The 27,827-nt window shown below is 53.1% G+C and overlaps 1 protein-coding gene and 1 long non-coding RNA gene across 3 annotated transcripts in view; both read left to right on the top strand.

The window, feature by feature from the left end:
- CDC25A (cell division cycle 25A) overlaps positions 1–8,192 on the top strand; it is a 14,752-nt gene extending 6,560 nt beyond the window's left edge. Inside the window, 9 exon segments of the mRNA XM_025191866.1 lie at positions 354–428; positions 1,195–1,347; positions 1,744–1,839; positions 2,530–2,592; positions 2,685–2,783; positions 3,583–3,645; positions 3,648–3,730; positions 4,049–4,160; positions 5,530–8,192. Of these exon segments, the coding sequence (XP_025047651.1) occupies positions 354–428; positions 1,195–1,347; positions 1,744–1,839; positions 2,530–2,592; positions 2,685–2,783; positions 3,583–3,645; positions 3,648–3,730; positions 4,049–4,160; positions 5,530–5,670 (885 nt within the window). The 3' untranslated portion in view covers positions 5,671–8,192.
- Positions 8,193–19,133: 10,941 nt separating this feature from the next.
- LOC112547999 lies at positions 19,134–27,604 on the top strand. Of its 2 annotated transcripts, XR_003091809.1 has the most exons (5): positions 19,134–19,536; positions 23,075–24,133; positions 24,421–24,523; positions 26,460–26,628; positions 27,065–27,604. It is a non-coding gene; the product is annotated as an uncharacterized LOC112547999 (long non-coding RNA). The 2 variants fall into 2 exon arrangements; XR_003091808.1 differs by having other exon boundaries at positions 23,075–24,523.
- Positions 27,605–27,827: the final 223 nt, after the last annotated feature.

Below are 27,827 nucleotides of genomic sequence, written 5' to 3'. Positions count from 1 at the left end.
TAAATATTTTATTTAATAAATATTTAAAATATTTAAATATTTTATTAAAATAAATATATAATATATAAAAAATATATATAAAATTATATTTTATAAAATAAAATAACTGATACAATAGCTTTTAAGCTCCTGTGTTCAGCAGCCTGGTCTCCATTAGACCAGACTTCCTGCTAGGCAAGGAATTCAGTTAAATGGTATTTCTCTTCTGCAGTGGGAGGGCAGGGAGGAGTCCCAAAGCTGCCCTCCAGTTGAATTCAGTTAGAATGACTGCGTGAGCTGTGTAGAAACCCTTGATGTATTGCATGGCCGCTGACTCTGATAAAGTAGATCTGAAATAGCGTCTCTTTCCTCAGAACAATGAGGAAGTGCCCTCTGATGTAGCAAGCCTTTGGACTGCTCCACTGGTCATGAAGAAAGCAGATAACCAGGTAAGCATTCCATCCCTCCCATGATGGCTGTCGGACCTTTCAAGGGCCATTAAGCTTCCGTAATTGAAGTAACAGCACCTTAACAAGTATAATAGGCCTTGTAGGCAAACTTACCCATTGTGCACATCTGGCTTCCAAACAGAGTTTTTGCTTCTTTCTTTGGGACAGTTAGCTTTTGAGATCATAGTATAATTGCCTTTTTAAAAATTGGCAAATTTTTTAATAATTAGACTATCCTGTCTACGTAGCCTGTGAAATGGCAGGGCAGCGTCTTGGGGGTTTAACCATATATCCATAAGAGAAATGCCTAAAGCTTGGCTCCTCTATCAACTGACTTGCCATGAATTGTGTATAGGCATCATCTCCACCCAGTCTGCATACAGATACCTGTAATGCACTCAGCCAGTCTTTGCATTAAAAAATCTGGATTTCCCCTTAAACCCTCAACTGAACCCCTCAGACTTCCAGTGGATTTGTTTTAAGCAGCATGCAGTGTCCCAAATTCAGCAGACTGTGAGGCTTTTGGACCCAGGTTTCATGCAGTGCATGGCTAGGAAGTGTGCTGTTTTCTATACTGGATTTAGTTATCTGGCTGGCACTAAATGCTGCAGCACCTGTTTCCCTGGGACTATCCAGTATCCATTCATGTCCTTGCTGACTCTTAGTTAATGCAGAAGTCTTCAAGTTCTTTAGGCTCACTTAGTTCCTGATCTCAACCTTCCTGGCTAGGGGCTCTTATAGTCTCTGTTCTCTGCCTGTGTTCCAGAGGAAGCGGTGCAGGCTGTTTGGATCTCCATCTCTGTCCAACGGTGTGGCTAGGACTGCTGTGAAAAGAATGGAAAGATCCCAAGAAGACACTTCCCTAGGAAAGAGCAAAAAGAGAAAAAACATTCCCGCAATACCTTCCGAAGAAGCAATGGTTGGTGGCTTAACATCTAGCATTAACAATCCTTGTCTAATCATTTTATTCTGCAAGTGTAGACATCCCATTCTTAAGGATGTTCAACAGAACAGTGGTCCTCTAGGTAGGTAACTGGCCATTTAACAGACTGCAGTATTTCAGTGCATGACTTAAGGGGCTGCTCTGGGTGGGTTAGTAGTTTGTTTGTTTTTTAGGGATATGAGTAAGTTTTGTCTTGACATCCCATTTGAAATAGGTGAGGGACAACAGGTCAGGACATTGGGGTGCCAGTACATCACTAGGGTTTGGGGTTTTTGTTTGTTTTACTCTGGGTCAAGTGTAGCAGTTCTCTGGGTAAAAAGGTTACAGGAGATTGCCTCTGTTTTGGTAGTAATAGTGCTCTTGTGCCTCCAGAATCTGGCACTAGTCCGGAGGCAGTCATCTTCCTCGGCGGAGATTGAGAGCATTCTGGACAGTGACCAGAGAGACCTCATTGGTGATTTCTCCAAGGTGATTCAAGTGACTTCGTCTTTTCTTGTGCATGAGTGTTTCTGACCCATCCAAGTTATGTTCTCCCCTGCTCCAACAATGCATGTCTGAATGCTCTGTAAATGCTTTAATAATCAGGTTCTCCTGAGGGGTAACTTTGAGAGAGTATTTAAGTTCTTTACTCCTCTTCTCTGTTAACTAAGTTGCGTCCATTTTTTTCCTTCTCTCTGGAGACAGTGAAGTTGTCAGGGCATGTCCTTTTCCTGACCTGCAAAATGTCTAGTTAAGCTTTTTGTGCGCTATAAACTAATAACTGGCTACTGTAAGCCTTATATCTCTGGCATAAATCTCTGGTTCCAAAGAGGATGAAGCTGGACTGTTCTCAGTGGGGGCAGATGACAGAACAAGGAGCAATGGGCTCAAGCTGCAGCAAGAGAGGTTAAGGGTGGGATATTAGGAAAAACTTTCTCCTGAGGAGGGTGGTAAAACAGTGGAACAGGTTACCCAGAGAGGTGGTGGAGTCTCCATCCTTTGAGGTTTTTAAGGTCTGGTTTGACAAAGCCCTGGCTGGGATGATCTAGTTGGGGATGGTTCTGCTTTGAGCAGAGGGGTTGGACTAGATGACTTTGAGGTCCCTTCCAACCCTAATTTTCTGCTTCTATGAGGAATTCCATTTCTCATATCTAAGCCAGGTTTTTTTGTGTTTTTCAGAGTTACCTCTTCCATACTGTAGATGGAAAGCATCAGGACTTAAAATATATTGACTCAGAAATGGTACGTATCCTAGGGGCAATAAGGACTTGCTATGTACTATCAAGTGTACTTATATAGATTCTAACACTCCCTGAAATCTTTTTTCTCTGTAGATTGTGTCTGTGCTGACAGGGACATTTGCAAGCTTCATTAAGGAATGTGTGATAATTGACTGCCGATACCCATATGAATACGAAGGAGGCCATATCAAGGTACAGTGAGCCTGCAAGCAGAATGTACAGTTGTCTGAAGCACAGCTGCCATTTTGGCTGAATTGGCAAGCACTGGAAAGTGTTCAAGATGCTTGCTTATTCACTGCTTAAGAGCAAATCCAAAGCCTGGTTGGCTCTTGCTCCCTCTTGTAAATCAGGATTTGGTATCTGACTAACTGCATGGTGGTCAGGCCAGAGCCACCAGACAGGATTGGAACTGCATTGTTCATGTGCTGAACAGACTCACCGAGACATGTGAGCAAGGCCTCGTGACTTAAGGGGTTGGCTTACCCCCAGAGGACAAACATCCAACCCTTCTTGGTAGGGAGAGTTGGCATAATGGTGGGTGTGAACAGGACTGGCCATGACTCCATTCTCTAGAGAAGCATCAGGAGGTTAGGATAGCTGATGTGCCTAGGGTCATTTAAATGTTTAGACTCCAAATGATCTCCGCACAATAATAATTCTATCTGGGAGAAATGGCCTTACACTTAGGTTGGTTCTGTATCGTGAGCACTTGTGCTGAACAGTGCTGCTCGAGTAAACTCGCTAGATCTAAAAGCAGCAGTTGACCAAACCTTGGGCGCTGAGAGGGAAGGCTAAAGCCTGTTACCACTTCGTGCGGCCTCTCAAGCGACTGCTGAAGAATGCACCTGCTGACCCAGGGTTGCGGGTGCTGTGCAGCTGGCTTGCATGGCATGGAAGAATCGCTGTGCTCAGTTTGGAAATAAGGGCATGAGGGAGTTGATACAGCCCCACCCAACTGGCCCTACCTGTTCAGCTGTGGCTCTGTTCCCAGGGTGCTGTAAACCTCCACATGGAAGAGGATGTGGAGGAATTCCTGATGTGGAGAAATTCCTGCGAAAAAAGCCCACCCCGCCTTCAGACAACAAACGAGTCATAATCGTCTTTCACTGCGAGTTCTCCTCAGAACGGGGTCCTCGAATGTGAGTATGCTGGGATTGCAACCCACTTAGTAACTGTGTGATGATCACTTCTGGCTGCCTTTGGAAACAAAACTCCATATGAGATGGTGACATGTCTGCCACCTGGGCAACTTAGAGGAGTGCTGGTTGTCTGTCACTTGACACGGAGCTAGTTACCAAAATCTCATTGTGCTGTATGTATGCCTAGCTGCAGGTGGCTGACCCTGTGCTGGCTGCATTTCTCTGAAGAATGGGAAGTACAGGTTAAGAACAGTTTGCACAAAAATAACCTTAGGGTTGACAGGGTGCATAACTTTTTCTCCAAATTCACTGTTTCAGGTGCCGGTTTGTGAGAGAGAGAGACAGACTAGGTAACGAGTACCCCCACCTGCATTACCCAGAGCTGTATGTCCTCAAGGGCGGCTACAAGGACTTCTTCTTAAGATACCGAGTAAGGAGCGTTTGTTTATGAGCTTTTAACGTCCCTTCTGTTTTCATTCGTACTGTCAGGATAACACTGAACAAATTCCTCCCACTCCAAACTCAGTTCAACTACTGGTTTTGCTGTTCTCCAGAACAGAAGAGAACCTTGTACTGTGCATAGTGGTTTCACTGGGCATGTCTACACGTGCACTTTAATGGGCAGTGGCCTATTCTACTGTGCACTAACACATCACATCAAAAACAGTGCTAATACACATTAGAAATGGGCTACTGTGCATTAGCATCACTAAAAAGGCATGCACACTTGCTACTGCGCATTAGGGCAGCCTAATGCACATTTTATGTTGTACCTCATATTAGAGGTACTAAGCTTAATGTGCAGTAGCAAAAATGCATTAATGCACAGGTAGTCCAGAGTCGTGGTAATGCGGATTAAGAGCTACAGGTGACTTGCCTTCGCTACAGACCACTTCCGGTGCCTCACCTGTAAGTCTCAGCTGCAGTACTGTCGGCATTCTGTTGCTTGCTCGCTTCTCTCGGGAGATATAGAATTGGGCTTCTGCCCTTTTGTAGTCCCTGGACTCTCAGAGCACTGTTGAGACCAGAGTTTTTCATCATCTGTATGTTGAAAGAAAACCAAAGTCTTTCATAGGTCTTCTCCCCTTTGGGGACACCCAGATATTTCTAAAACAATCTGCACTGGAAATTCTTTGTCCTTAATTGAAGTGACAGCCCTTCTTTGCTAAAGTATGAATGAAAATTACTGCTTGTATTCAGCATGTTCCGTTTCCTTAGTACTCTTGCTGTACTTAATTTCTTCAGCTAGCTCCTTCCAGCATAGGCAAGACTGAAGCATTGAGTTTTACATAAATTTAGCACCTTTCAGTCCACTGTGCTTCAGAGAGAACCAGGCTTTTTTTTTCTTACGTTAACTTCAGGAGTGGTGCCCTACCTACTTTCAGCTGTAGTAACTGAAATCGCATCTCTTTGTGTGTGTTCCTTTCCTAAAAAGCTGTGCAGCATAACTGTGTGTGGCTTCATTTGTGGCCCTGAAGTCTTCGGGGGGCCTTGGGATGAAAGCCATGTAAATGAAAGGTTCTCATCACTGCTTTGAGAGAGCTCTGCTTGAGAACTCCCCCAAAAGAAGCTGAGTGAAGTGTTAATTGTGAAGGTTGTATTTAAACCAACCTAAGCAGCAATAAAATGGCAGTTCAGGACCAATCTCTTATTATCTTGGTGACGGAAGCAGTGGGTGATGAGTGCTAGTGGGTTCTTCTGCTTGAAACAAAGGGTCTGACAGCATGAGGAAGGGAATGTCCCTTGTACACTTGAAACTGGGATGTTAAAGGTGAAACCTACTTGTCATCTTTTCCCAGAGCTACTGTGAGCCCCAGAGCTACCGCCCCATGCACCACGAAGACTTCAAGGAAGACTTGAAAAGGTTCCGCATAAAAAGCAGAACGTGGGCTGGTGAGAAGAGCAAAAGGGAACTGTACAGCCGCCTGAAGAAACTGTGAGGGCTGTTGGGCATGCAGATACTGTCCGTTACATGGGGGGACTTGGAGGGAAGAAAGGTGTATCCGTTCCTTGGTCGTGATTCCATGTACCAGCTCACTTTGTGCACATCTTCCCGTCCTTGTCTCAGTTGCTGCAAGTGAGAAGAGAAACAATGTGCAACTCCTGCATTCACCAGGCTGCAGGTTTGAACCCTGTCGGCTGTATGTTGACTGCAAAGCTGACTCTCCTGAATGTGTGTCTCTTTCTCTTTCGTAGACACAGCTTCTCTTATGACTACCATGAAAAGGAAGATCTGCCCAGTAGCCTGCTCCTTTGGGTGGCTTGAGCTGACCCATTACAGTATAAGTGTTAATGAGAGCATTTTAATCCCTGTTTTTAAAATTATGCCGTGTTTTTATTTAAGTACAGTCAAATGAAGCTATACCACTGCTGTCGAGTCATCTGGACTGTATTGAGGCCTCTGTTTTCTGATAAGTGGTGACTTACTGGCAGGGCTTTTCAGACTTTCCTCTCGGCTACAGTTCTGACTCTTTTAGTGGCAGTGTAACCATGCAGTGGTAAAGCAGAATGAGGAACAGTGCTTCCCAGCTAGCCTTTTTCACAAAACTAAAAGGCAGCACTATGAGAAGCCTGTCAAGGACAATCTGAAAGGAAGCTGCTTTATTGTGGTCCCTAACTTTATTCTGTGATCCTGGTTGCTTTATTTTATATTAGCTTTGAGAACTTCTCCGTAGCTGCGTGATCAAAGCCCCTCTTTCAGAGGGGACAGAATCGCTGGGAGTTCAAGTATATTAAAGGCCAGGTGGAAAGCTGGATGAATGCTGCCAATTCCAGCAGCAGCATGGGTACAGCATGCTGTTGCCGCCTTTAGGTCTGGACATTACTGCTGTGTACTTCAAGGTGGGAACCTGGCTATGAGCTATGACACTCGTTCCATCCTTAGCAAGCTGATTTGGCTTATTTCTGCCAAACGTGAGCTGCTTTCAACCGTGAAACTGTTTTAAAACGGCTCTTACAGCTGGGGATTTCACTTCAGGTGTATGTCCTTCTGGCTTGTCTGTTGCACAGCTGCAGCCAACAAGCTGTCAGCATCAGGAGGCCCAGCTAACACTTGTAAAAGAGAGGCCTTTCTGAGGCTGGCTTTGCTGTCCTGTGAAATAAACAGTCCTAGGACCTGGCAATCATTTGGCTCGACTAGCTAGAGCAGCGGCCAGAACAGATTCAGCCCTGGCCCTTTGTGCAAAAGTTATGCCTAGCGAATGCCAAAGCAGTTTAGCAACTAAACAGATTTGCTTTTCTTTTTGAATATAGAGAGAGATCAAAATATGCCTGGCTTGGCAGTGGCTTTACTTCTTCACATGCCAGCATCTTGCCAATGAAGCTGGCTCTGTTTTTGGGAAGGCTGTCTCAGAGCAGACTTAGTTTCTGTAAGTTCTTAAAGCCCCCCCGGTATCACCTTAACAGAAGGCTCAAAGTGTTCAGATGGCATGATTTGTACAACCCAGGTCAATGTGGTATCAGTGTTGGGATGGGGAGGTTTTATGTTGTCTTGTTTTATCTTGGTTTTAAACGCTGCTGTTCAGATTTTATTCCTTCAGGTTTCAAAAACAGGAATTTTTTTAACCTGATTCTCTTAACTTTTTTTTTTTTAAAGTTAAATCTCTTCTGGGTAGATTTAAGAAATGTTAAATCAATGTTGTCAATTACCAGCCTTATAATCAAACAGTTGGGAGATGATTTGCATCCTGTGTTCTTGCCTGGAGGTGGTTCTTGGGAATTTCCAGTAGAAGCCTGCTGGCAAAATGACTTGAAGTCTAAACTGTTTGAATGATCATGTGTCAATGTTAAATGTGGGAAGGAGAGAGCTGTTCTGAAATGCAGCCAGCAGTCCAACTGATGGACTTTGCCTCTGATAGAAGATTGGTTATACTGAACATGGGTCACTGGTATGTGTACAAGGCTGGCCACGTAATGTGGGCCTGTAGCATGTCTGACCCACACACTCCTATGGTGCGACCCAGTGACTACAGAGCGTTTGTGCATAATGGTTAATTTGTAAGCCACGTGCAAAAAAAAAAAAAAAAAAAAGAGGCAGAATGGGAGGACTTCACTGAATATGTTAGTGATGGATGTTACCTGTGTGAAAGAGGTCCTTCTGCAGTGTCGTACAAAACCACCGTAGGAAGCTGTACTAAGAATATCTTCTCTCCGGTACCCCAGACTTCCTGGTATTCAGGAAACTGTGTGTTTGGTGTCAGCGTCTAACGCTGCTGCACCGCGTTAGCCGCAGTGTTTGCTTTAAAAGGTGAGACTTGTATGTGATCTTGTTGTGGATGGGAGTGCAAAGCTTTGTTTGATACCTGGCCTTGTTCTTTTGCCTGTATTGTGTGTTTGAGAGTTTCCTGTGGGGATGAGAGGGGAGGTTGTAAGATGTGTGTGTTCCTAAACAGGGTCTGTATTAATACAGCCTGCATCTACTAGACTACTGCAGGCTCGGGGAATAAAGTACCTAAAACACAAGCTTGCCTGTGTCTGGCTTAGTTTCTGTCCTTACTTCAGTGGAGTGGGCAATGATTACATGGTATGAAAGGACCAGGTGTGGGGTACCACACTGGCCAGGTCTTGGTCTTATTGATTTGTTTCTCTAAATTTTATTTTGACTCTTCTTCCGTTGAATGCTTCCTGGTAGAAATGGGATTCTTTTAAAAGCGTACTACCGATGGCCCAGTGTGACTTCCTAGGCTCAAAGAAGAATTGCACCTTGCTTCTGTTGATCATTAGAAGCATCATCAACCCTCCTCTCCAAATCCGGTACAGCTGTGGAAATATGTTGCTCGCAAAGGAGGCTGTACCTGCACCACTGAGGGCATAAACTGGCCTCAAGCTGGTATTACTGGTAGTGATGTACAAGAACAAGGACTTGATTTCACCCCAGTTCAAGGCTGAACCTAGCTAGCTCTCAGACCAGAGCTGCTCCAGTTGCATGGTAGGAGCAATCTCAGCACAAGCAAATGACTATCCAGAGGATAATTGTTCAGTTGCTGTGATCTGAACTTCAATGCTTTTTCCCTTTGTGGCTGAAAGGAGGTAAAATGCTGGCTGTTTTCTACTGCATTGAAAACAAGTGGTTGCAAAAGGCTGGAGTTTTAAAAAGCCAACTGGAAGGCCTGTATGAAGGGAGGCACCCTTCAAAGAGCCTTAACTGAATTCAAAAGGAGGAAGAAACTTGATGTAAACCTGCAGAATGGCGCCTCCACCCCTGACTTTTCTCTGCTGGCTTTACTGTACCTAATGGGATGCTTGCCAGGTGCATGGTGCTAAGTTTCATGCTCTGCATCTCTCTTAAACCTCGAGTTTCATGACTAGGAAAATGAAGGGGCAAGGACGCAACCCTGCCTTGACCAAAGGCTTTTGGTCAGGGCAATTGAAGCACTACTCCCCCTCTTCCAAACTCTGGGTTATTAGCACCTGATCCCAAGAAGCTTCAGCCTCTGGCAGAGAGGAAGACGGGGGCAAACTAGATGACCTTGTGAGGTCCTTTCCAGTCTCCCTTTCCTATGATCATATGAAAGGCTGCTACTATTTTATTCCCCGTGAGGATGGCACTCATAGTTTTAAAGGCAGTTTTAGAGATTTAGCCAAATGAGATGCAGGTAGTTATGTGAGCACCTTCTCTAAACAATTTGCCTGAGGCCAATTCAGGATCTGGCTATTTGAGATCTTGATGAAAGGTCTCCAAGCAAGAGAGGCTCTAGGAGCATGGATGATGAGACCTATCATTTTGCCAGGATAGCTTGTGAGGATCTGCTTTGTATTGGGTAGGGACTGAGCCAGAGGGCCCAGAAATGTAGGCTCTTGAGAGAGCGAAGCCTCTACCTTCTTGCCCTAGTGACAGTGATTCAGACGGATGTGAAGGGTCTGTGCTAGCTTCATCCATACGCTGAAGGGTAAGTGCTTCTGTTGGGGAGGTTTTTTCCTTGCTCTAATCTTGCCTGAATTGGTTTACTCTGCTCAGCAGCTTGAGAAACCCACTACAGCTTTTTGCTCTGTAGGTGGCACTGCCCACTTGCACTTTGAAGAGAGGTAAAGGTGCAATTAAGCTTAACTGCTAGGGTGAGGTCTGAAGAGTTGCAATGCTCTCTCTCTCTCTTTCTTCCCCCTCTCTTTTTGCTTTTTCTGTGGCCTAGGGATTGGGGTTGTTTTGTTTTTTTTTTTTACACTCCTAGGAACATGCTAAAATGGAGGCCCTGGATATGCTTCCCTGCACCTCCCATCACAGCAATTGGCCTAATAATTGAAGTCGGCTGTGGTTGGGTGTTGTGTAACGGTCTTGGTTTTCTCAAGTGAACTGCAGAGGTTTCAGCTGGAGCTTAAAGAGCAAAATTCACTTTGAAAAGGAAGCATGTGGCTGGCTTGAAGCCTGCAACGCTGTGCACCAAGCCGTGCTCTGCATTTCTGCAGACATCTGCACACACAAAATAGGATGAACCGTTCCCCAGATGCGAGAACCTGGCCTGCTTGCAAGTATTTAGCATCTAACCAGATGAAGACTTGAAGCAATTGGAAGTCTCCTCTGGCATGAATTGCTTTAGTGAGTGGCTGAAATGAGTGTTAAAAGTTTCTGGTGACTTTTTTGGAGCGGGGGGAGTGGCACAGAGGGGTGTGACAGATTGACACATGGGTGTGCCAGGGGTGTCCAGGAAACCTAGGGCAGGAGAGGGCTCTGTAAGACACAAAAGGGACAGTTGCCTCTTCTTTTTTTTTTTTTCCTAGGGAGCCTCATGCTTGCTTGCTGCTTGCCTGCCAGGCGCTGTGGATAGAAGCGAGTTAGCTCATCGGCGGAGGCCATCTGTCTTCCTGGGGCCTGAGGCTGCCTGCCTCCCGCCATGTGGCGTTCTGCTTCTCATCTCCCCGGGGCTGCTTTCAAGCCATGTCCGGACTGAATGGGATTGCGTCTGTACCTGTTCCCCTGGTAACCATTTTCACACTTGTTAGTGCCAGCGTGTCGAGCATCTTCTTTGTCTTTCAGGACTGAGGGCTAGCTTCCATCAAGGGGCCCTGAAAGTTGTTCTCCGGCAGCAGAAATCGCAGACTGTTGTGGCATGGGGGGAGGTTGTGAAAGTAGGTCTCCATTCCTGTCCCCTCCCGTGTGCATCGCGCTCCAGTTTTTCCAGCAAACAAAAGCTGCCTTCTCCAAATCGCCACTTCCGTGGGCATAGGCTACTGGAAATGAAATCATTTTAGTGGTATGGGTGGCCCTTCCCAAACAGGGCTCAGACCTACTGACAAAGGAGAGTCGAGGGCGGAGGGGAAAAACTGTCTGAGGCCTTGACTAGTTTCCAGCGCTGGCAGTGGAGCACATCCCCAGTGTTTTTTTTCGCACTCTAGATCTGCATTCAAGTGAAACCAACACCTAAATTAATCAACCGGGCTCCTACTGGGAGATAGTGATCCCCAACATGCTCTCAAGTTCCATATCCTTCCTATTTAATACGTAGCTAAACATGATACTGAGTCACCGCCACTTCCTCCAAGCCAGTGAACAGAGTTGACTCCTCTTGGTGGTGCTTTGCTACAGTACTGCTTAGCTGGAAAACTCCAGGGGCTCTCTCTAGCAAAGGGCAGTGCCCCTTGCCTACTCTGAAAGGGGAATTGGGGTCCCACAGCCTTCTTGCCCAAGGATGTGGGATGAGCTAGGGACAGAGCCCACCCCTGCCTTCACCTCACCAGCCCTGTGCATTAGAGAGGTTTCCCCCCATCCTCTGGAGAAGCAAGCTCCTGGTCACTTTAACCCTGTTGAAGCCTGGCCTGCACATCCTAAAGATGTCTGCCTACTTTGCTTACCACAAGCCCCTTCCTTCCTGGGAGGAGTGTGCGATGGTACGCTGGAGGTCGTCATCCAGCCCAGGGGGGATTCCTAGCTAGGCGTTGGCACCGAGAGGATGTGCTGCTTCTACCACCGCGAGGCTTGCGGGGGACTGATTTCAGGACGGGTGTCCTGCTATAATGCTGAATCTGCAACCGGGCAGTACCTTTACATCCTGGGATGGAGGGAGCTGGGAGAGGACCTGATTTGCCACCTGGCCTTTTCGCAATCGCCTGGAAGAATTTTGTCCTCGAACTCGGCTGCCCAGCTGTCAGCAAGCAGCGTGTACCCAGCAAAGCTCGCCAGATGGTGCTGTTACTTCAGAGCAATTTGGAAACTCCAAGCGGGCGAAGCAAAGCCGTCTGGCGCTGCTTGACAGACAGTCGGTCAGGGTGGGTGGCAGCGAAGGGGTGGTCTCGTAGCAAATCCCAGTGCTGGGGTTGCATAGAGACACCCTCTTCTGGGTGTCTCGGTGCTGCTGGTGCACTTGAGCATTGATCTGCTTCCACTTTTTCCCTCTCTGCAATGTTAACGTGCAGCCCTTTCCTGCACACCCATGTCTTTGTGCATGGCTGGAAGGGGCATGGAGAGCTGCTGACAGTCCCTACTGGCGGGTTGATAGTGCCTGTTTGTGCAGACAGGCTCCAGGGCAGGAGCGAGCACTCTCATCTTGTCTCTTCTCTCTAAACGTGAAGCCTGTGGGTTTCCTGTGCCTGAGCAGCCTCCTGCAATGGCTCACCCAGGTTTCAGGCTCGCTGCCACCTTGCAGCTCTTGGCCTTTTAAGAACGAATCGCTGCATCTCAACCTGTGCATTGCACACGGTTACCTTAGCACTGCTGCGTCTGTGGGCCGCAGGCTCCCTGGCTGCTCCCATGGGAGGCTGTCCGGTCGCGAGAGCCGCAGGAGCATTGTGGGGGCTGCGTGCATGAGCCTATCTCGTGAGGCCTGTTCGGTGGGACTGCCGAGGCAGTGGCTGAGTCACCGGCCACGGCTGCCTCTCCCGAACGTGTTTCCCCAAGGTCAGGACTTGCTTCATGCTCTGGCTTGCGCCGGGGGTTCTGCTCTCTTGTGGTGCAAGCTCCACGTTGCTCGTGGAGAAACTTGGGTCCTGGACACGTGTGCATCATTCCCGTGTCTCCTGGCTCTTCCGAAAATTCCCCTCCAGTGGTTCTGGCTGCGGTGGCCTTTCTCCGACGCAGCTAGCTCTTGGACGCTGTATTCCCATCTCCTCCCCCTTGCTCCCTTGTCCATGTGAGGCCTTAATTCCTGTCTATGCAGAACCTTTGCAAAGGCTTTTATGCTGCTAAAAATACCTCTGCCACTGGAATTTCCCCGGGGAATTTGGGCTGACTGCGGGCGGCTGAGCTCTGCGTGCTAGATTAAGAGATTAGAGCAGGTCCACGGCACATGGCAGGTCTCCGAGCTCCTATGTTTGGTGCCGGAGCTCGGGGACCTGCCACCTGCATGGTGTGTACACTCCAGCTGGCGCTTACGCCACCTCCTTGCCCCCCTGCCGCTGACCACGGGCCTCTGCGGAGACCTGGAGGTGTGGAGAGAGCATTCAGCAGCGTGACCATCCCCAGCATGAATTGCATCAACTTAACGGGGCCATGAGCCGCTGCGCCTGCCTCGGGGGCTGAGAAGAAGGAGCTCAGCTGGGTTTCAAGCTCTGCCTGTCAACCTGGTGGTGCTGGCAACCCCAAACTAGGCCTGGTCCTGGTGGTGAAGCCACATCGGCAGGCAGAGCAGTGTCTACACCAGGGTCCCTGGCAGCATCATGGGGCAGGGAGGCCTGCATTAGCTAAGGGCAGGTGTAGGCAAAGCCTTGCAGCTGGCTCCCAGGCCTGGCAAGGGCAGGGGATCCAACTAACAGCCTGCCTCCCTCTGCTCTCCTTGGAGCGGGGTCTGGGAGAGAAACTGGCTTGCGTGGGAGCCTGAACTAAGTCGATAGAGGGGTGGGAGGGAGACAGTCCAGCCTGAGCCTGGCCAGGGAGCTCAGAGCAGGGGGAGCAGGTAGGATCTTGGATCCATGCTTGCTCCAGCCGAGAGGGGCAGCCTCTCATTGCAAGGAGGCGAGGCTGGTCGCTGGCAGCAGGGCACAGGTCTCTGAGCAGAGCAGGACACAGGAGACGGGCCAGGAAAGCCCTTGGTGCAGGGCTGAGTCCGTGCTGGCACGTGCAGGGCAGTTGTGGACCCTCCCTTGCAGGTTCGGGGGGTGTCTTCCCTTCCCTCCAAACTTGCAGCCAGCACATAAGCAGGACCTGCCAGTGACAGCAGATGTGGGAGCAGAGGCCCGTTGTGGGCGGTTTGCTGACAGGCTTGTGAGCGCCGGGTTTCAGCAGCATTAAACCTTTTCTGTTTTCAGCCAGCTATCTTCCAGCTCTTGCATGCAGGGAGAAAGCGTGCCTGGCATGAGCCAATGCAGGCTGGCCAGCTCGGAGGCGACCCAGGATGGCTTCCCTGTGCCGGTGCAGACCTGCTGTGTTTCTCTCGCGAGTGTTTACACTGGAGCCTAGTGGTGACAGTTTATGAATCGGCGTTCTCAGCAGCCGGCTCTGGCAGCAGGCATGTCCAGCTGGCATGCTGACCCAGTGGTATCAAGGAAGCGAAGCAGTAATGGCCAGTCCAGATTATACCAACCACCCCCTGGACCCCACCCCAGCCTTAGCTGGAAGGGAGACTTGCTGGGGGCAGAAATGGAGACTTTTGCTTGCATGGGCAACTTCTCCACTTCCCCACTGATGCTGCAGCAATGCCGGTGAGTGTGATGCCTGCTGCCCCGACCTCGAGAGATGGGGAAGCTTCGAGATCAGCAGTTCAGAGGCAGGTGCAAGGCCGCAAACCCCCGCCGCTCTCAACTGAATGTGAAGGAGCAGAGGGCCGGTGGCGATCTAGCCCAGCCTTTCAGAGCAGACCAGGTGACTTTCCACTGAGATCTGTGCTGCATCTCACCCCGGAGGTGCTTCCCACGAAGGACTGCAGGGGAGATCCCTGCAACGGGGTCCACATCCGACTGGTGAGAAGATGCTGGAAGAAGAGGAGGCTGAGGCAGGATTTGATCACGGTCTGCAAACCCCTAAATGGTATTTACAGAGAAGATGGAGACCAGGCTTTTTTCTGTGGCTGCAGGAGACCGGACTAGGAGCAACGGGCCTTGAGCTGCAGCAGAAGAGATCGAGGCGGGAGATGAGGAGTTTTGTGGCTACGAGGGTCAAGCACTGGAACAGCCTGCCTAGATCTCCATCCTTGGAAGTGTCCAGGGCCAGGTTGAACAGGCACACGGCTGGGATGGGTTAGTTAGGGATGCTCCTGCCTTGAACAGGAGCTGGACTAGACGACGTTGCAAGGTCCCTTCCAGCCCGACTCCGCTGTGATCCTATGATGGGGGCGAGCACCAAGCAGCGCCATGCTCAGCTGCAGCGGCTGCCCCCAACTTGCAGCCGAGAGTCGTGGAGCTGGATGTGGGTGGTTTCCCCCTGCATTTCAGATGGGGCGGGGCTACCTCCGAAACAGCCGGATAGCACAAGCTGCTACAGGGGCCCATCTCCTCCTCCCTGCCGTGCTCGAGGAGGGTGTCTCACAGGAAGGCAGGGCTGCTGGTGAATCCTCTGGGGCCAGGACCAAGACTCCTGTCCAGGGCACACATGGCCCATCCAGCTGCCCCAGCTTCCAGGATTACAGGGCAGGATGCATTCCCACCCCCGGCGCAGGCTGGTTTTGCTCCCGCCACCACATCTGTTCCTGCAGCGGAGGCAGCAGCTGGAGCCTCGCTGCTGCTGCCAGCCTGGGAGCAGCCTGCCCTGGGCAAGGGGTCATCTTGTCGCTGTGCATGGGGCTGCTGCTGCGTTACATGAGTGCAATGAATCACTCCAGGCCTCTCGTGCTTGCTCCAGCACACCAGGCGCTGTCGGCACCCCGCTGCCGGGTGTCGGAGCCCTTGCTCTGAGTTGGATGCTGCTGCTAATGCTAAGGCCTCTTGTCATTGCCACCTCGTCCCAGCAAGAGGCTGTGATGAATTAGCAGCAGGGTTTCCAGCAGTGCGCTCCGGGCTGGCTCCAACATTTACTTCATCTGAACTGAGAGAAGGTGATGGCACCAGCTGGGGGGACTGTGACACCCCCAGGGTGGGCAATGGGGACACGGTTCACGAGCAGCAGAGCACAGCAATACAGCTTCATATCTTGCTCTTTCCTGGCCCTGTGTCTGGCCCCAGATCAACCCCCTCCTGTCCTGTGCGACGGGTGGCAGAGCCACCTCCACCGCCACACCTGCTTTGGAGCTCCCCGGGTGTAGGCATCTCCGTGGGGCCGTCGCTGGCCCTTTCCAAACCATTGTGGGGTCCCTTAATCTAGGGCTGGAAGCCCTTCCTAGGCCACTGCATCCAGGCCAAGAGAAGAGGAGCTGCGTGCTCAAACCCACACTGGGAATCAAAGGACGGCCGGGGTCCTCCAGTCATATCATCAGGTTCATCCTAAAACAAAGCGAGCAGTTTGCCCTGCTCCTGCTGCTGACGGGCTGTCCCAGAGCAGCACTCCTCTGGCAGTAGGAAACGAGGAACTGTCTCATTTCCAGCTGGATTTGGTTCGTGGACACTTCATATTCGGGTGTCCTGATCCTGTCACTCCTCTTCCAAGCCAGGACCAGCCTAGGAGTGAAGCGGCGCAAGCCACAGGGTCCCAGCGGGGCGACGGATCCAGAAGTGTTCAGTGGCTCGGTAGACTGACCTGCAACGCCGGGGGACTCTCGCCCCGTCTCCTTCTGGCCAGGACTGAAAAGTGGACTCTGATTTTGGCCATTGGTGTGAGAGAGGGATCTGGTCTTTTGTCCTGTTGTGGTGGCAGGGGCAACCTGTAACACATGGGCATGAGTGTCCATGCGTCTGTGCTGGGAGATGCATTGGATTTAGGGTCAAACCTTGGCTTTGACTCTGGCAGACACGGCTGCCTTTCAGCAGAGGTGGCAGAAGTGAGAAGTGTTTGCAAACCCCAGACAGGAATCCAAGGTGTGGGAGCTTTATGCTTGATTGAGTGTGCTCGCCTTTTCCTGGGAGGAGGGTGGGAACTTCTCCATTTTTTCCCTCCCCCTGAAAAATAGACCTTTGAGGTCAATCGTGCAAAAAACTGGATGGGCATCCCATGAGAAACAGGTCTGTGACTAGTAAGCAACTGTGGATCCTTCTGGATCACGGTGTATGCATGAGAGATCACCAGGGCCTTCGATGCGTGCACCTAGGCAGGAGTATGGAGGAGCGGAGGCTGCCCAGACCTTGCATCCTCCCTTTAGGCCATTGAGACAGACTCCAAGGGCCAGACCGAGTCCAGACATTCGGTGCCTCAATGGCTGGTCTGTGACTAAGTGCACTGAAAACTTGCAGACAGTTTCCCACTGCCGCAGGGTTTGTAGGCTCAGAGCCCAGTTTTGGAGGAGGGCACGGTCCAGCCTGTCTCCAATGCAGCCCTGGCACGTCGTGTACAGGGGGCTGCTGGGGTAAGCAGGGCAAAGACCACCTTAGGGCTCCTAAGAGCATCGGTGAATTCAGGCTCGAAGGGTCCTGCAGCAGCGGGCAGGGAAGGGGGGTGTCTTCAGTCCTTGCTGATCCTGTCATTGAAAGCTCTGGCAGTGCCCTGCATGGAGTAGACGGGGCAGGGATATAGGAAGAGAGGCGGGGGGCAGCGAGAGGCGTGTGGGATGTGGATGGCATGGGGGGAAGCAAGGTGTATTTGCAGAAGAGCTGTAAGGCACGGGAGTGGGGAGCCGATCAGATGGAGCCAGGTTCCCGTTCTCGGCTGTGCCTTTGTCTTGCAGCCGGGAGGTCCGGTGTTGGCCGGCCACATCGCATGCTGCGTCTGGCTGCGTGGGATCCCTGCCTTGGATCGCTGCTCGCCGTCTCTCCGTGCCACTCGGGAAGCCACGCACAAGCTGATGAAATGGGCTGAGGCGAGTCTGCGCGCCGCAGCTGGGCTGCGAAGGCGGCTTTAGGTTCAGCGTTCGCCTGGGCGGGGACCGCTAGCCATGCTGCAGATGTAGGGACCTCCTGGGGCTGCAGGGCACAGGGGGATGTCGCCCCGCGGAGCTCCCGACACGCATCCGTCTCTGTCTGAGACAGTCTGCGGGAACAGACGGAAACAAGCAGCTCTCCTGTCTCACCTCCCCCGTTGCATCGCCTCTCCTGCCAAGATGCCCCTGGTCTCTCACTTCCACCCCCAACGCAGCCTGTGACCGGCTTTGCCTGATCCACGGGGGGACCCTACGCATGCCGCCTCTGTGCCGCCTTGACGCAGCCTCCGCCGTTCATGCCTGTCCTTGCTAGCACGGCTCTTGGATGCTCTTCTCCAGGCACGGCTTTGTACCTCCTCAAAACTCAGCCCGAGACACCCCACACACACACCTGCATGCTGTGTACATCCATGCATGCTGAGGCCAGATATCTCTGCTGTACGTGCCGGGGGTGTCTGTCTCTTAGGCTGTTGGAGGGGCCATCGTAATGCGGGCAGGTTCACCTGTGCTGGCTTCTCTCTGCAAAGCACCTGTGGCCGCAGCAGGGCAGACGGGGCTTCTCCTGGCCAGTGACCTGGGCACATGCCAGGCCCCTCGGTGGGATTCTCGCTGCAACCTTTGTTGTTGCACCCGTGCTGCTCTCATGACCGGAGCGAGCTACCACGGGCTGCCTGTGCTGCACACGCCTCTCCCCTTTCAGTGCAGCACACGGAGCCAGAGAGCTCGCCGCCGCCACCTTCCTGCTCCTCTTTTGGAGGGTAGAGGCTTTTTTTCTGTGGTAGCTGCAACTGGGGGTGACAGCGCACCATAGACTGGATATGAGCCAACAGTGTGCTCTTGCAAGTCAAGAGAAGTGATTCTTCCACCAGGTTCAGCACCGATGAGACCTCCCCTGGAGTCTGGTTTGGGCCCAGGGCTGTTGGTTGTAGCCACTAAGGACACAGGCAGACAAGGTTCTTTGGGTAAATACGGTATCTTTTATTAGACCAACTAAAATAGTTGGAAAAATTGTTTGCAAGCTTTGGGGCACAAAAGGAAAAAAGGGCGTTTGTACCCCAAAGCTTGCAAAGAGCCATTTTTCCAATTACTTAGTTGATCTAATAAAAGATATCGCATTTACCCAAAGAACCTGGTCTGGTTTTGGGCCCTGCACTTCAAGGAGGACGTGGACAGACTGGAGATAGTCCTGCTCAGAGCACCAGCGATTGGGGCCTGGGAAGCCAGAGTAATGAGGACAGGCTGGGAGAGCTCGAGTTATTTAGCCTGGCGGGGAGAAGACTGAGGGGGATTTGATGAGTCTGCACTGAAGGGCGAGGACAGAGATGGACTTTTCTCTGTGGCTGTAGGGGACAGGATGAGGAGCAATGGCTTCAAGCTGCAGCAGGGGAAACAGGCTGGAGATGAGAGGGAACTGTGAGACTGAGGGTCTATGCTCAGGCCTCTGACAGTGGAAAGCAACTCGAGGTGCCAGCCTGGGACGGCCAGGACACGTTGCCACACATCCAAGCCAAGTTGGGCCCAGACAGATGTGGGAGGAGAGCTGGCCCCTTGCCGAGACAACCGTTCCCAGAGCCGCCCCAGGCAGCTGAAGAGCGAGGGCTCGAGTGTGCAAACTCACAGCAGCGCCGACAGTGAATCAACCGGGAACTCGCTGGCTGCCGTCCTCGGGGGGTTTTGGCCGCGGCCCGTGTCTCTGCCTCGCCGGGAGGCCGTGTGCAGCGCGGCGGGGGACTTCATGCTCTAAACGCCCGTGACCTTCTGGGTCCTGACGAGCAGAGGCAGCTGCAGCACGGAAACCGGCCGCGGGAGCAGGGAACAGCAAGAAGGGGGCTGGTCTGCTCCATGTCCCCGGATCACAGAGGAGCTCCCGAGGTCACGGCTAGTCCAACCGGGCCGCAGGAAGGGTCAGCCCTGTCCAAATCATCCCAGGCAAATCCATCATCTCACCTGCTGGCAATGCTACACAGTCGGCACCAGACGTCACACCTGGACCTGCCACAGGTAAAGCAGGAGGACCACCGCAGCCAACATCCTGCCGCTGTAAAGGGTGTTAATACGGGCTCAGGAGCCCCCAGGCAGAGGCTGTGCCCCTGCTGCAGGGAGAGGCACGCCCCCCACTCTGTACCAGTCTGACTCGGGTGGGAGGGGGGTCCTGACCCCAAATGCAGCATCGGTCTGACCCGAGTGCAGGCGCAAGGCCCTCCAGCCCAGACCCTCCGGGGTTGCGTCCCACCAGGAGCATTGGCACAACCCAGTCACAATCCTGAGACCCGGTGCCTCTGAGGGAGTTGAAAAAACCAGCCACAGCGAGTCCGAGAAAGCAGAGCACGAGTCCAAGCAGCCCCCAGGCTGCTGTAATGTATGCCAGGAGCTGGCCGTGGACGACAGGCAGTAGAGGAGCCGGTCCGTGTCCTCTACAGCACAGAGCAGCAAGGATGCCGCCCGTGGTCCCTGCTTGTGTGCGTCCTGCAGAGGCACAAACACGTGGCCCCTGCAGTGCATGCACGCATCTCCCAGAGTGCAGCACGGGGCTCGTGGTGCTATGAGAGGCTGCACACTGTTCCCTGCCTGCTGTGGGCTGGAGAAGGTGTGTTACTGGGAGCTGGATCCTGTCTTTGACGGAGAGCGGAGGCAGGCCTAAGCGATATCCGGACCTCTGAGCAAAGGGCCAGGTGCCCAGGCTCCTTCCCTGAGCTGAGGTGGGTGACGTGGAGAGCGTGAGCTGTCAGAAGGAACCCAAAACCATGGTGGGCTGAGCAGGAAACCACCTTGCCCCCAGCCAGCGTGCTGAGCTAGCGACAGGAAATGCTGGGGCAGTTGCACCTGCTCCCTTCCAGCAGCACTACCTGCCTGGCTGCGGGCTGCAGGCAGGCTCAGGCCCCACCTGGGATGCACAGCCCCCTGCATCCTTTCCTCCCATGGATGCACAGCGGGGTGTCACGGCATCCCCCAGGCTGGGGGACCTCCAGTTCCCATCCCTGGCTGAGGGGCTTCCAAGCCTGTGCATTGCTCAGGCCGTGGGGCAGGAGCACCCTCCCTCCCTCCTGTGGGCTTTGCTGCACAGCGGTAGCGCTTCCTGTGGGGTCTGGGAGAGGGTCCTCGCCCTATTGCCCATGACTTGGGGCATTTGCAGATGGGGTTGGGGGGAACTGATGTCAGCCCGTGCTCCCAGCACGGTTCATATCTCGCCCAAAGACGCTGTGCTGCAAACCATGAGATCAGTCCTGGGAGCCGGGGATGCATTGCAACGCGGCTGCAACCACCACCTTGCCAAACCATTGCTGATTCTTGGTAGGACTTGGCCTACACTTTGGTGCCCGAAGCCGGATCTGCTGAGGTTGGGACCAGCACATGGAGAATTTGGCCCCCGCAAGCGCCCTCCCTCAAGCGTGTCCAGAGCCAGGCAGGTGCTGCCCGGAGGAAACCCGCTGGACAAGGCAGGGGGCTGGGGACATGCAGCTCCCATCCCTTTAAATGCAGCCTGCCCAGACACCCAGCCCAAGGCTTGAGGCCTCAATGTTGCACAGCAGCTGTCTGCAGCAATGGGCGTGTGCCACCCCTTATCCCTTCCTGCAGGTTTCCAGCCCACACTTTGCAGAGAGCCCAACCTCTGTCTCTGGCCTTGCTCCTCGCATTCCCTGCCTCAGTTTCCTCCGCTGTGCAGATGAGATCAGCTGGGATCAGCCCTGCAGCTTAGGGTGCATCTGGAGCTAAAGCAACACAGGTTGGCTGAGCCTGGGGCATGCTCTCTGATGGCTGCAGTGGCAGGGATAGAGTCATGGGCTGGGGGTGGCCAAGTCCAGCCTTGTCCTAGCACCCTGGGGCTGGAGCCAGGTCAGCCCTGGAGCAAGAAGATGGGGAGCTAGGCCTCACCTAGGCCGTGCTGTGCCACACTGCCCTGTCGGGGCGTCCTGCTGGAGCCTGCCCACCTGGAAGAGGCAGCATCACACTTCTGCTGGCACTCCATGCAGTCCTTGTGTGCATGGGACAGCAGGCTGGTGGCACCCAGCTCTCTCCCTCTTTCCCAACACCCTGCCCCCTTCTTGGCAGGGTGCAGGGAGTCACCCCCATGACATGGGCTGTGCTGGCTATCCCTCCCCTCCTCGCTCAACCCATGCTAGCTGCTGCTCCTATGCCGCTCTCCAGCCTCGGGGCTGCCAGAGGCAGGATCTGCCCATTTGCACGTCCCCGCATGGCTGCTTTGCTCCTCTGTCCTTCCCCAAGCACAAGAGCCTGCTTGTTCTCCAGCCCCTGCCTGTCATTTCTCGGCCTCTCAAACAAAAACCACCTTGTCTGCACCGATGGGCTCTGCCCAGGGGGGATTTCCAGCCCCAGGAACCCGTTGTCAGAGCAGAGCGACTAGAATTCGCTGCAGATCTGGGACCGAGGACGCCGGGAAGTGAATCCCTCCCATTGCTGCTGCAGCTATAACTGCACCGTGCATCTTGGGGGCTTAGAACAAGGTGCAAATAGCCAACATGCTGCCTGCAGTTAAAATGGGGAGCTTGATAGTGTCGGATAGAAAGGAGCACCTGGAGCAGCGCTTTGCAACCTCCGTACACTGGAGACGCCCCTCTATAGACTCGGCCAGCTTTCAGTTTTCACTCCTGTTTGGACTACAGAAAAGTAGCAGAGCAAGTCACCTGTTCCAAAGCACACTTTCTGCCCTATCCTGGGTTTGCTGGGTTTTGGTAGGATGGGTTTCTATCTGCAATCACAGGGTTTGTCTGGTGAACGGTGTGTAGGGGTTATAAACACTGTTGAGTGTGCAATTGCATTGCATGGCACCCTGAAGCACCCTTAAAAGGATCTTGCAGTACCCTGCAGTGCTGTGGCACCTGGCTGAGAATCATTGGCCTAAAATATTCATAGAGTCATAGAAAATTCAGGTTGAAGGGACCTCAGGAGGTCACATCTAGTCCGACCCCCTGCTCCAAGCAGGACCAGCCCCAACTACACCATCCCAGACACGGCTTTGTCTACCCGGGTCTTAAACACCTCCAAGGATGGAGAGTCCACCACCTCTCTGGGGAGCTTGTCCCAGTGCTTCACCACCCTCCTCGTGAGAAAGATTGTCCTAATATCCAACCTCGACTTGCCTTGCTGCAGCTTGAGCCCATTGCTCCTTGTCCTGTCGTCTGCCCCCACTGAGAACAGCCCAACTCCATCCTCTGTGCAGCCCCCCTGCAGGGAGGTGAAGGCTGCTATTCAATCCCCCTCGGTCTTCCCTTCTGCAGACTAAATCAGCCCATTTCCCTCCGTCTCTCCTCACCAGTCCTGTCCCCCAGCCCCACAACCATTTTTGTTGCCCTCCACTGGACTCTCTCCAACTTGTCCACATCCTTGCTGCAGTGGGGGTGGTCACAGCTGGACACAGGACTCCAGATGTGGCCTCCCCAGTGCTGAATAGAGGGGAAGGATCACTGCCCTTGACCTGCTGCAATGCTCCTGCCAATGCAGCCCAGGATGCTGTTCACCTTCTTGGCACCAAGGGCACACCGCTGGCTCATATCCATCTTCTTGTCCCCTGTCCCCCCAGGTCCTTTTCTGCAGAGCTGCTGCCCGGCCTGTCAGCCCCAGCCTGCCCCGGTGCAGGGGATTGTTCCCTCCTCTGTGCAGGACTTTGCCCTTGTCCTTGTCGAAGCTCGTTATTACTCTGATGCTTCCAGTCGCAGCTACCGCCTCATGCGCGCGGGGAGCTGATCTTTGCTCCCGTGAAGCAGACTCCCGCAGCCTTCCTGGAAACCACACGTTTGCTCTGGCCTGTTGGTCCCACTAATCCTCCCTGCACAGCAAGTGTGCCTGAAGCACAGCTGGCTGCTTCACCATCCTGGCAGGGAGAAATAGGCACGGCCTGGCTCCTTCGTGGCTGACCCTGGGAAGAAGGGGAGAAGGCAGCAGAGAGGGAAGGGGGCTGGGACTGGGGCAGGGGGGTTACTGGGTGGCAGATGAGGTGTGGTCCAAATTGCAGCTCCTGAAACAAGCTGCCCCTTAAGACAGCTCCTGCCTCTCTGAGCCAGTTAGTATCTAAGGTACCATTTTGGGGGCAGCAGCAGAGCAGGTGGCTCCTCTCTGGCCCAGCCTCTGGGGAGGGGCATTGCTGCAACAGCTGGGTCCGGGGCAAGGATCTCATTAAGGGGAATTAAGGGGGTTGGGCTTATTTTGCCCCAGGTTTTTCTTGCCACAGAGTAATTGCAGGCAGGTGAGCACTTACCGCAGAGCAGCTGAGGCCTGGGGAGACCTCCCACCCCCACTTAACTCAGTGCAATTTGCTAATTAGCTATTAAATCAGCCTCGGCTTGCTCTTCCAGCTCTGTCTGTGCCTTGCCCAGGTGTAAGCCAACTGCACAAGTCAAGACGAGATGGAGAGTGTGGGCTGCGAGGTTCGCGCTGCGGCAGGTGAATGGGGCATGAGATGGAGCAGACCCCATCCGTGGAGCCGATCAAGGAGTAGTGCCGAGCAAAGCTGCATCGAGCTGGTATCTGCTCCAGTCTTGTCATCCTTGAGCATCTCGTTAGGAGAGTCCCGGCTCAAGTAACTTCCACGGTTAACGGTCTGGTTGAAACAGGAGGGAAGTTTCTAATCAGGGTGTGAATGGTGGGTACAGCACAGAGAGATGGTCCCCATCCAGCCTCCCCCGAGGCTGGCCAAGGCTGGGTGTGCGCACAGGGGTGACACGCAGTGGAGGGTGTCACGCCACGTGGGAGCAGCTGGTTGGGGCAGTGCACACGGCTGCATCTCTGCTGAGCCCCATTCACTTGGGTGCCTCCCCCCGCCCTGCTCAATTTGAGATACCTTGGGCCCCAGTCAGCATAGGAGCTTGGAAAAACGTGGATTTGGGGTTACTTTTTTTAATCTGAAAAAATTTTTTTTTTAAATCGGAGAAAACCAAGATCCCTGCTCGTGGGGGAGTATCCCGCCAGCAGTTAAAACCCCAGAGAAGAAAGCTGGGAGCAGGCTGTGACGGGGGGGTGGACCGGGCTTCAGGTAAGCTTGCTCCCAGGAAGGGGCCGCGTGCTAAGGGCCCTACCACCTGGGCTAGGGCCGAGAGCTTTGTGTGCTGGGTTGTTTGCTTCGTGCAAGGCTCGTGCTTGTCCACAGAGGACTGACCGAGGAGCTCCCAAAGGAGCAAGGCAGCCGGCACTCCAGTGTGCTTACAGACCGTCTGCATGAGTGCATGGGCCTGTGCATGGGCACGGGTGACTTCAGTGCTGGGACCTTTGGCTGTCTAGGGAAAGCTTGTGGGGTGCTGCCCCTTGCACGTGGGGGCGCTGGGTTTTGTGCAAGGGATTGGCTACAAATCCTGCCCTTCGCTACCTGGCACTTGTATTGTCACCGGAGCTCCCGTATTTACCTGTATACATTTAAGATGACCCTCCAATAATTACGTTTTACACACAGGAAATCTGTAAACTTGTCATTTTCCATGTTTAGACTCTGAGGGTCATCTTAAACTGTATAGACTCAGAAAATGAGGGTGGGAAGGGACCCCAGCAGGTCACATCTAGTCCAACCCCCTACTCCAAGCAGGACCAGCCCCAACAACATCATCCCAGCCAAGGCTTTGTCTACCTGGGTCTTCAACACCTCCACGGATGGAGAGTCCACCACCTCCCTGGGGAGCCCGTTCCAGTGTTTTACTATCCCCTTAGTGAGAGTTTTTCCTAATATCCAACCTCAACTTCCCTTGCTGCAGCTTGAGCCCATTCCCCTGCAGTGCTGCAATGGGGAAAGGCAGTGGCAGGGGGGCAGGCAGTGGTGGAGTCAAGCAGCCCCCACCTTTCCCTCTGCTGCTTACCCCCAGTTGCATCTCCGGCCCCAGCCCTGCTCTGGCCCAGGGCACAGAGCACATGCTGGCTCCAGCCCCCGCCCTGTGCCCGGCCGTACAGCAGCAGTTGCACTGGCAGTAGCCCCGGCCCTGGCTTTGCAGGCAGATCGGGGCCAGAGCTGATGCCACCGCCGCAGCTTCTTGGGCAAACAGCAGCAGTGAGGGTGGAGGGGAGGCAGGGGTAGCGGGACATGGAGCTAGGGGCGGATCCAGGTGCACTTACACCCCTGTGATTCCTGCTCCACCCAAAGTTTAAACCAGCTACCTGGCCATGGCAGCAACATTTCTATTCAGGCAGGAGCGAGGGAGTCGATGAATGTCATGGCTCATCAGCATTGGCTTGATTCCTCCTGGACTCTTCATCCCGCAGGTGTTAACGACTCTCTCTTCTTTGTAATCTAAACTCAGTCCAGGGAAGTTATATTTGTTTTTGTTTCCATTTTAAACTGAATCGCACAGCCCCAGGCCCCCGGCATGTTAATAAAGCTGCTAGTTTCTGTTTAACGGGAGAAAAATATGTGATGGCGTGCCTTGCCACCCGCACCCCCCTTTTCGACATCCTAGATCCACCCACGCATAGGGCAGAGGCTGTGGTGGGGCAGGGCAGCATCTGCAGCTCCGATTCCATGCTCAGGTTGGGGCCGAAGCTGGACCTGGAGCGGCAACAGCTGCCCCCCCGCACCCCACAAACACGCACTCAAATCCCAAATGAGGGTCTTCCCCATGTTAAATGGAGGGAAATCATCTTGGATTTAAGTCATTACATTGTATGCAGTACAATGTATTGTGTACATTGTATGCAGCACACATCACATCCTGTGCAACTCTGCTGGGTGTCCCTATGTCATCTGATGTGTGTCATGCAAAAGTCATTCCTGGGCACCGTGTTGGATGCAACAGTCGGAGCATTGTAAATACGTGGGTGAAAGACGTCACTCGGATAAGCAAAGAGGGTTACAAAAGTGAAGGCAAGCTGCAGGGAAGATGCTATCTATACCAACCTAATCTCTATCATGTCTCGATTCACGACTGCATTTTAATGTCATTCATGAGTCACTTGAGTTTGTCCACGCGAATTCCTTTCTCCCATGTCAGGAATCTGCACCTGGTGCAAGAAGTCGTGTTTCCTGGACACCTGCATCGACCCGTCCAGAGACACGCGCAGCCAGCCAGCGCTTCGGCTTGGACCGTGACGCCGTGCCAATAAGCAAAGAGAAAGACGACTTCAGCTACCGCTTGTCCCTGCTGGAGCTGCGACTGTAAGGTGAGACACGCTGTGACATTGCCGACAGCCTGGGTTTGCAACTAGTGAAGCACTTCTGAACCCCTGGGGTTGGGGGGCATGCTAATGACCTTGTGTGAGGAACAAGCACGAGCCTGGAGGGCTGGTTTTGTGCCTCTGGGCTTGGCTTAACTCAGGCATTCTCCAGCACCGGTCCGTGGCCCCTGTGGCAGGGTGATCACTGGTCCTGGTTTTCACTGGGACGTTCCTGCTTTAAATGTTTATTCCCAATGTCCTGCTGGACTGCTTTTGTCCTGGTGACAACACTAGTTAGGGATAGGGACTATGGTTGCCCTATCCCTAAGCCGCAGCTTCAACTCGAGTGGGATGTGGCTGGTGCCTGGGGCTGGTGCTGAGCGAATGGCGCCTGAAGTGACCCTCGAGTCTGTGATTCCCCCTCCTTTTGGTCCGAGAATAGCCAAGAGGCTGGCTGCGCCCCGGCAGCGTGGCACAGACGGGTGCAAGAACCAGTCCCCTGCCAGCGTCCGTGTTCAAGCCCGAACCCTGCGTGGAAGAGCCCGCGGCTTTCTAGATCAATTCCTGCCAGTTTCCAAAGAACACGCTGGATGCTGGCGAGGAAGGAGACCGCTGACGAGGACCTGGCAGGCCTCAGACGCCTGCAGAATAAACACGGCGTTCTTTCCCCGTGGGATCTAGCTGGGCTGCGGCTTACATGCAAACAGAGAGGTAATGGCCCCAGGCAGCTCTAATCCCCAGAGGATTACCCCAGGGACTTGGCAGCCAGAGTCATTCAGCAGGGAGCACGCATCTCCCCGGCTTGACTCCTGCAGAGCGCCGAGGCTGCGGGAGGAGCGGGCAGGACCGTCTCGGACGGACCTGGACAACGTGTCAGGGATGCTGCTGGTTGTCGGCCCCCGGACTGAACACTGCTGAGCCTCCATCGCTGAGCACGGCCGGTGCCACCGGGTCTCCGGTGACGGTGTGATGGAGGGGGAAGTCCAGGAGAGATGCTCTTTCCTTTGCTTGCCTGGGTCTGGGACAGGAGTGGAGTTTGCTTTGCCCCCCGCCCCGCCAGGGGCGGATCCAGGGTGTGTACTGGTGCACTTGCACCTTTCTTTCATCCTTGCTGCACCCAGCGTTTAAACCCTGGCAGTGACAGCAGCATTTCTAGTGGGGCAGCACTGAAAGAGGCAATTAACTTCAAGGCTCGTTGTGATCTA

The sequence above is a fragment of the Alligator sinensis genome, unplaced genomic scaffold (genome assembly GCF_000455745.1).
Source record: "Alligator sinensis unplaced genomic scaffold, ASM45574v1 scaffold1296_1, whole genome shotgun sequence".
NCBI classification, from domain to species: domain Eukaryota; kingdom Metazoa; phylum Chordata; order Crocodylia; family Alligatoridae; genus Alligator; species Alligator sinensis.
The sequence above is the reverse complement of the archived record's forward strand: the minus strand, read 5'-3'. Positions and strand labels throughout refer to the sequence as shown.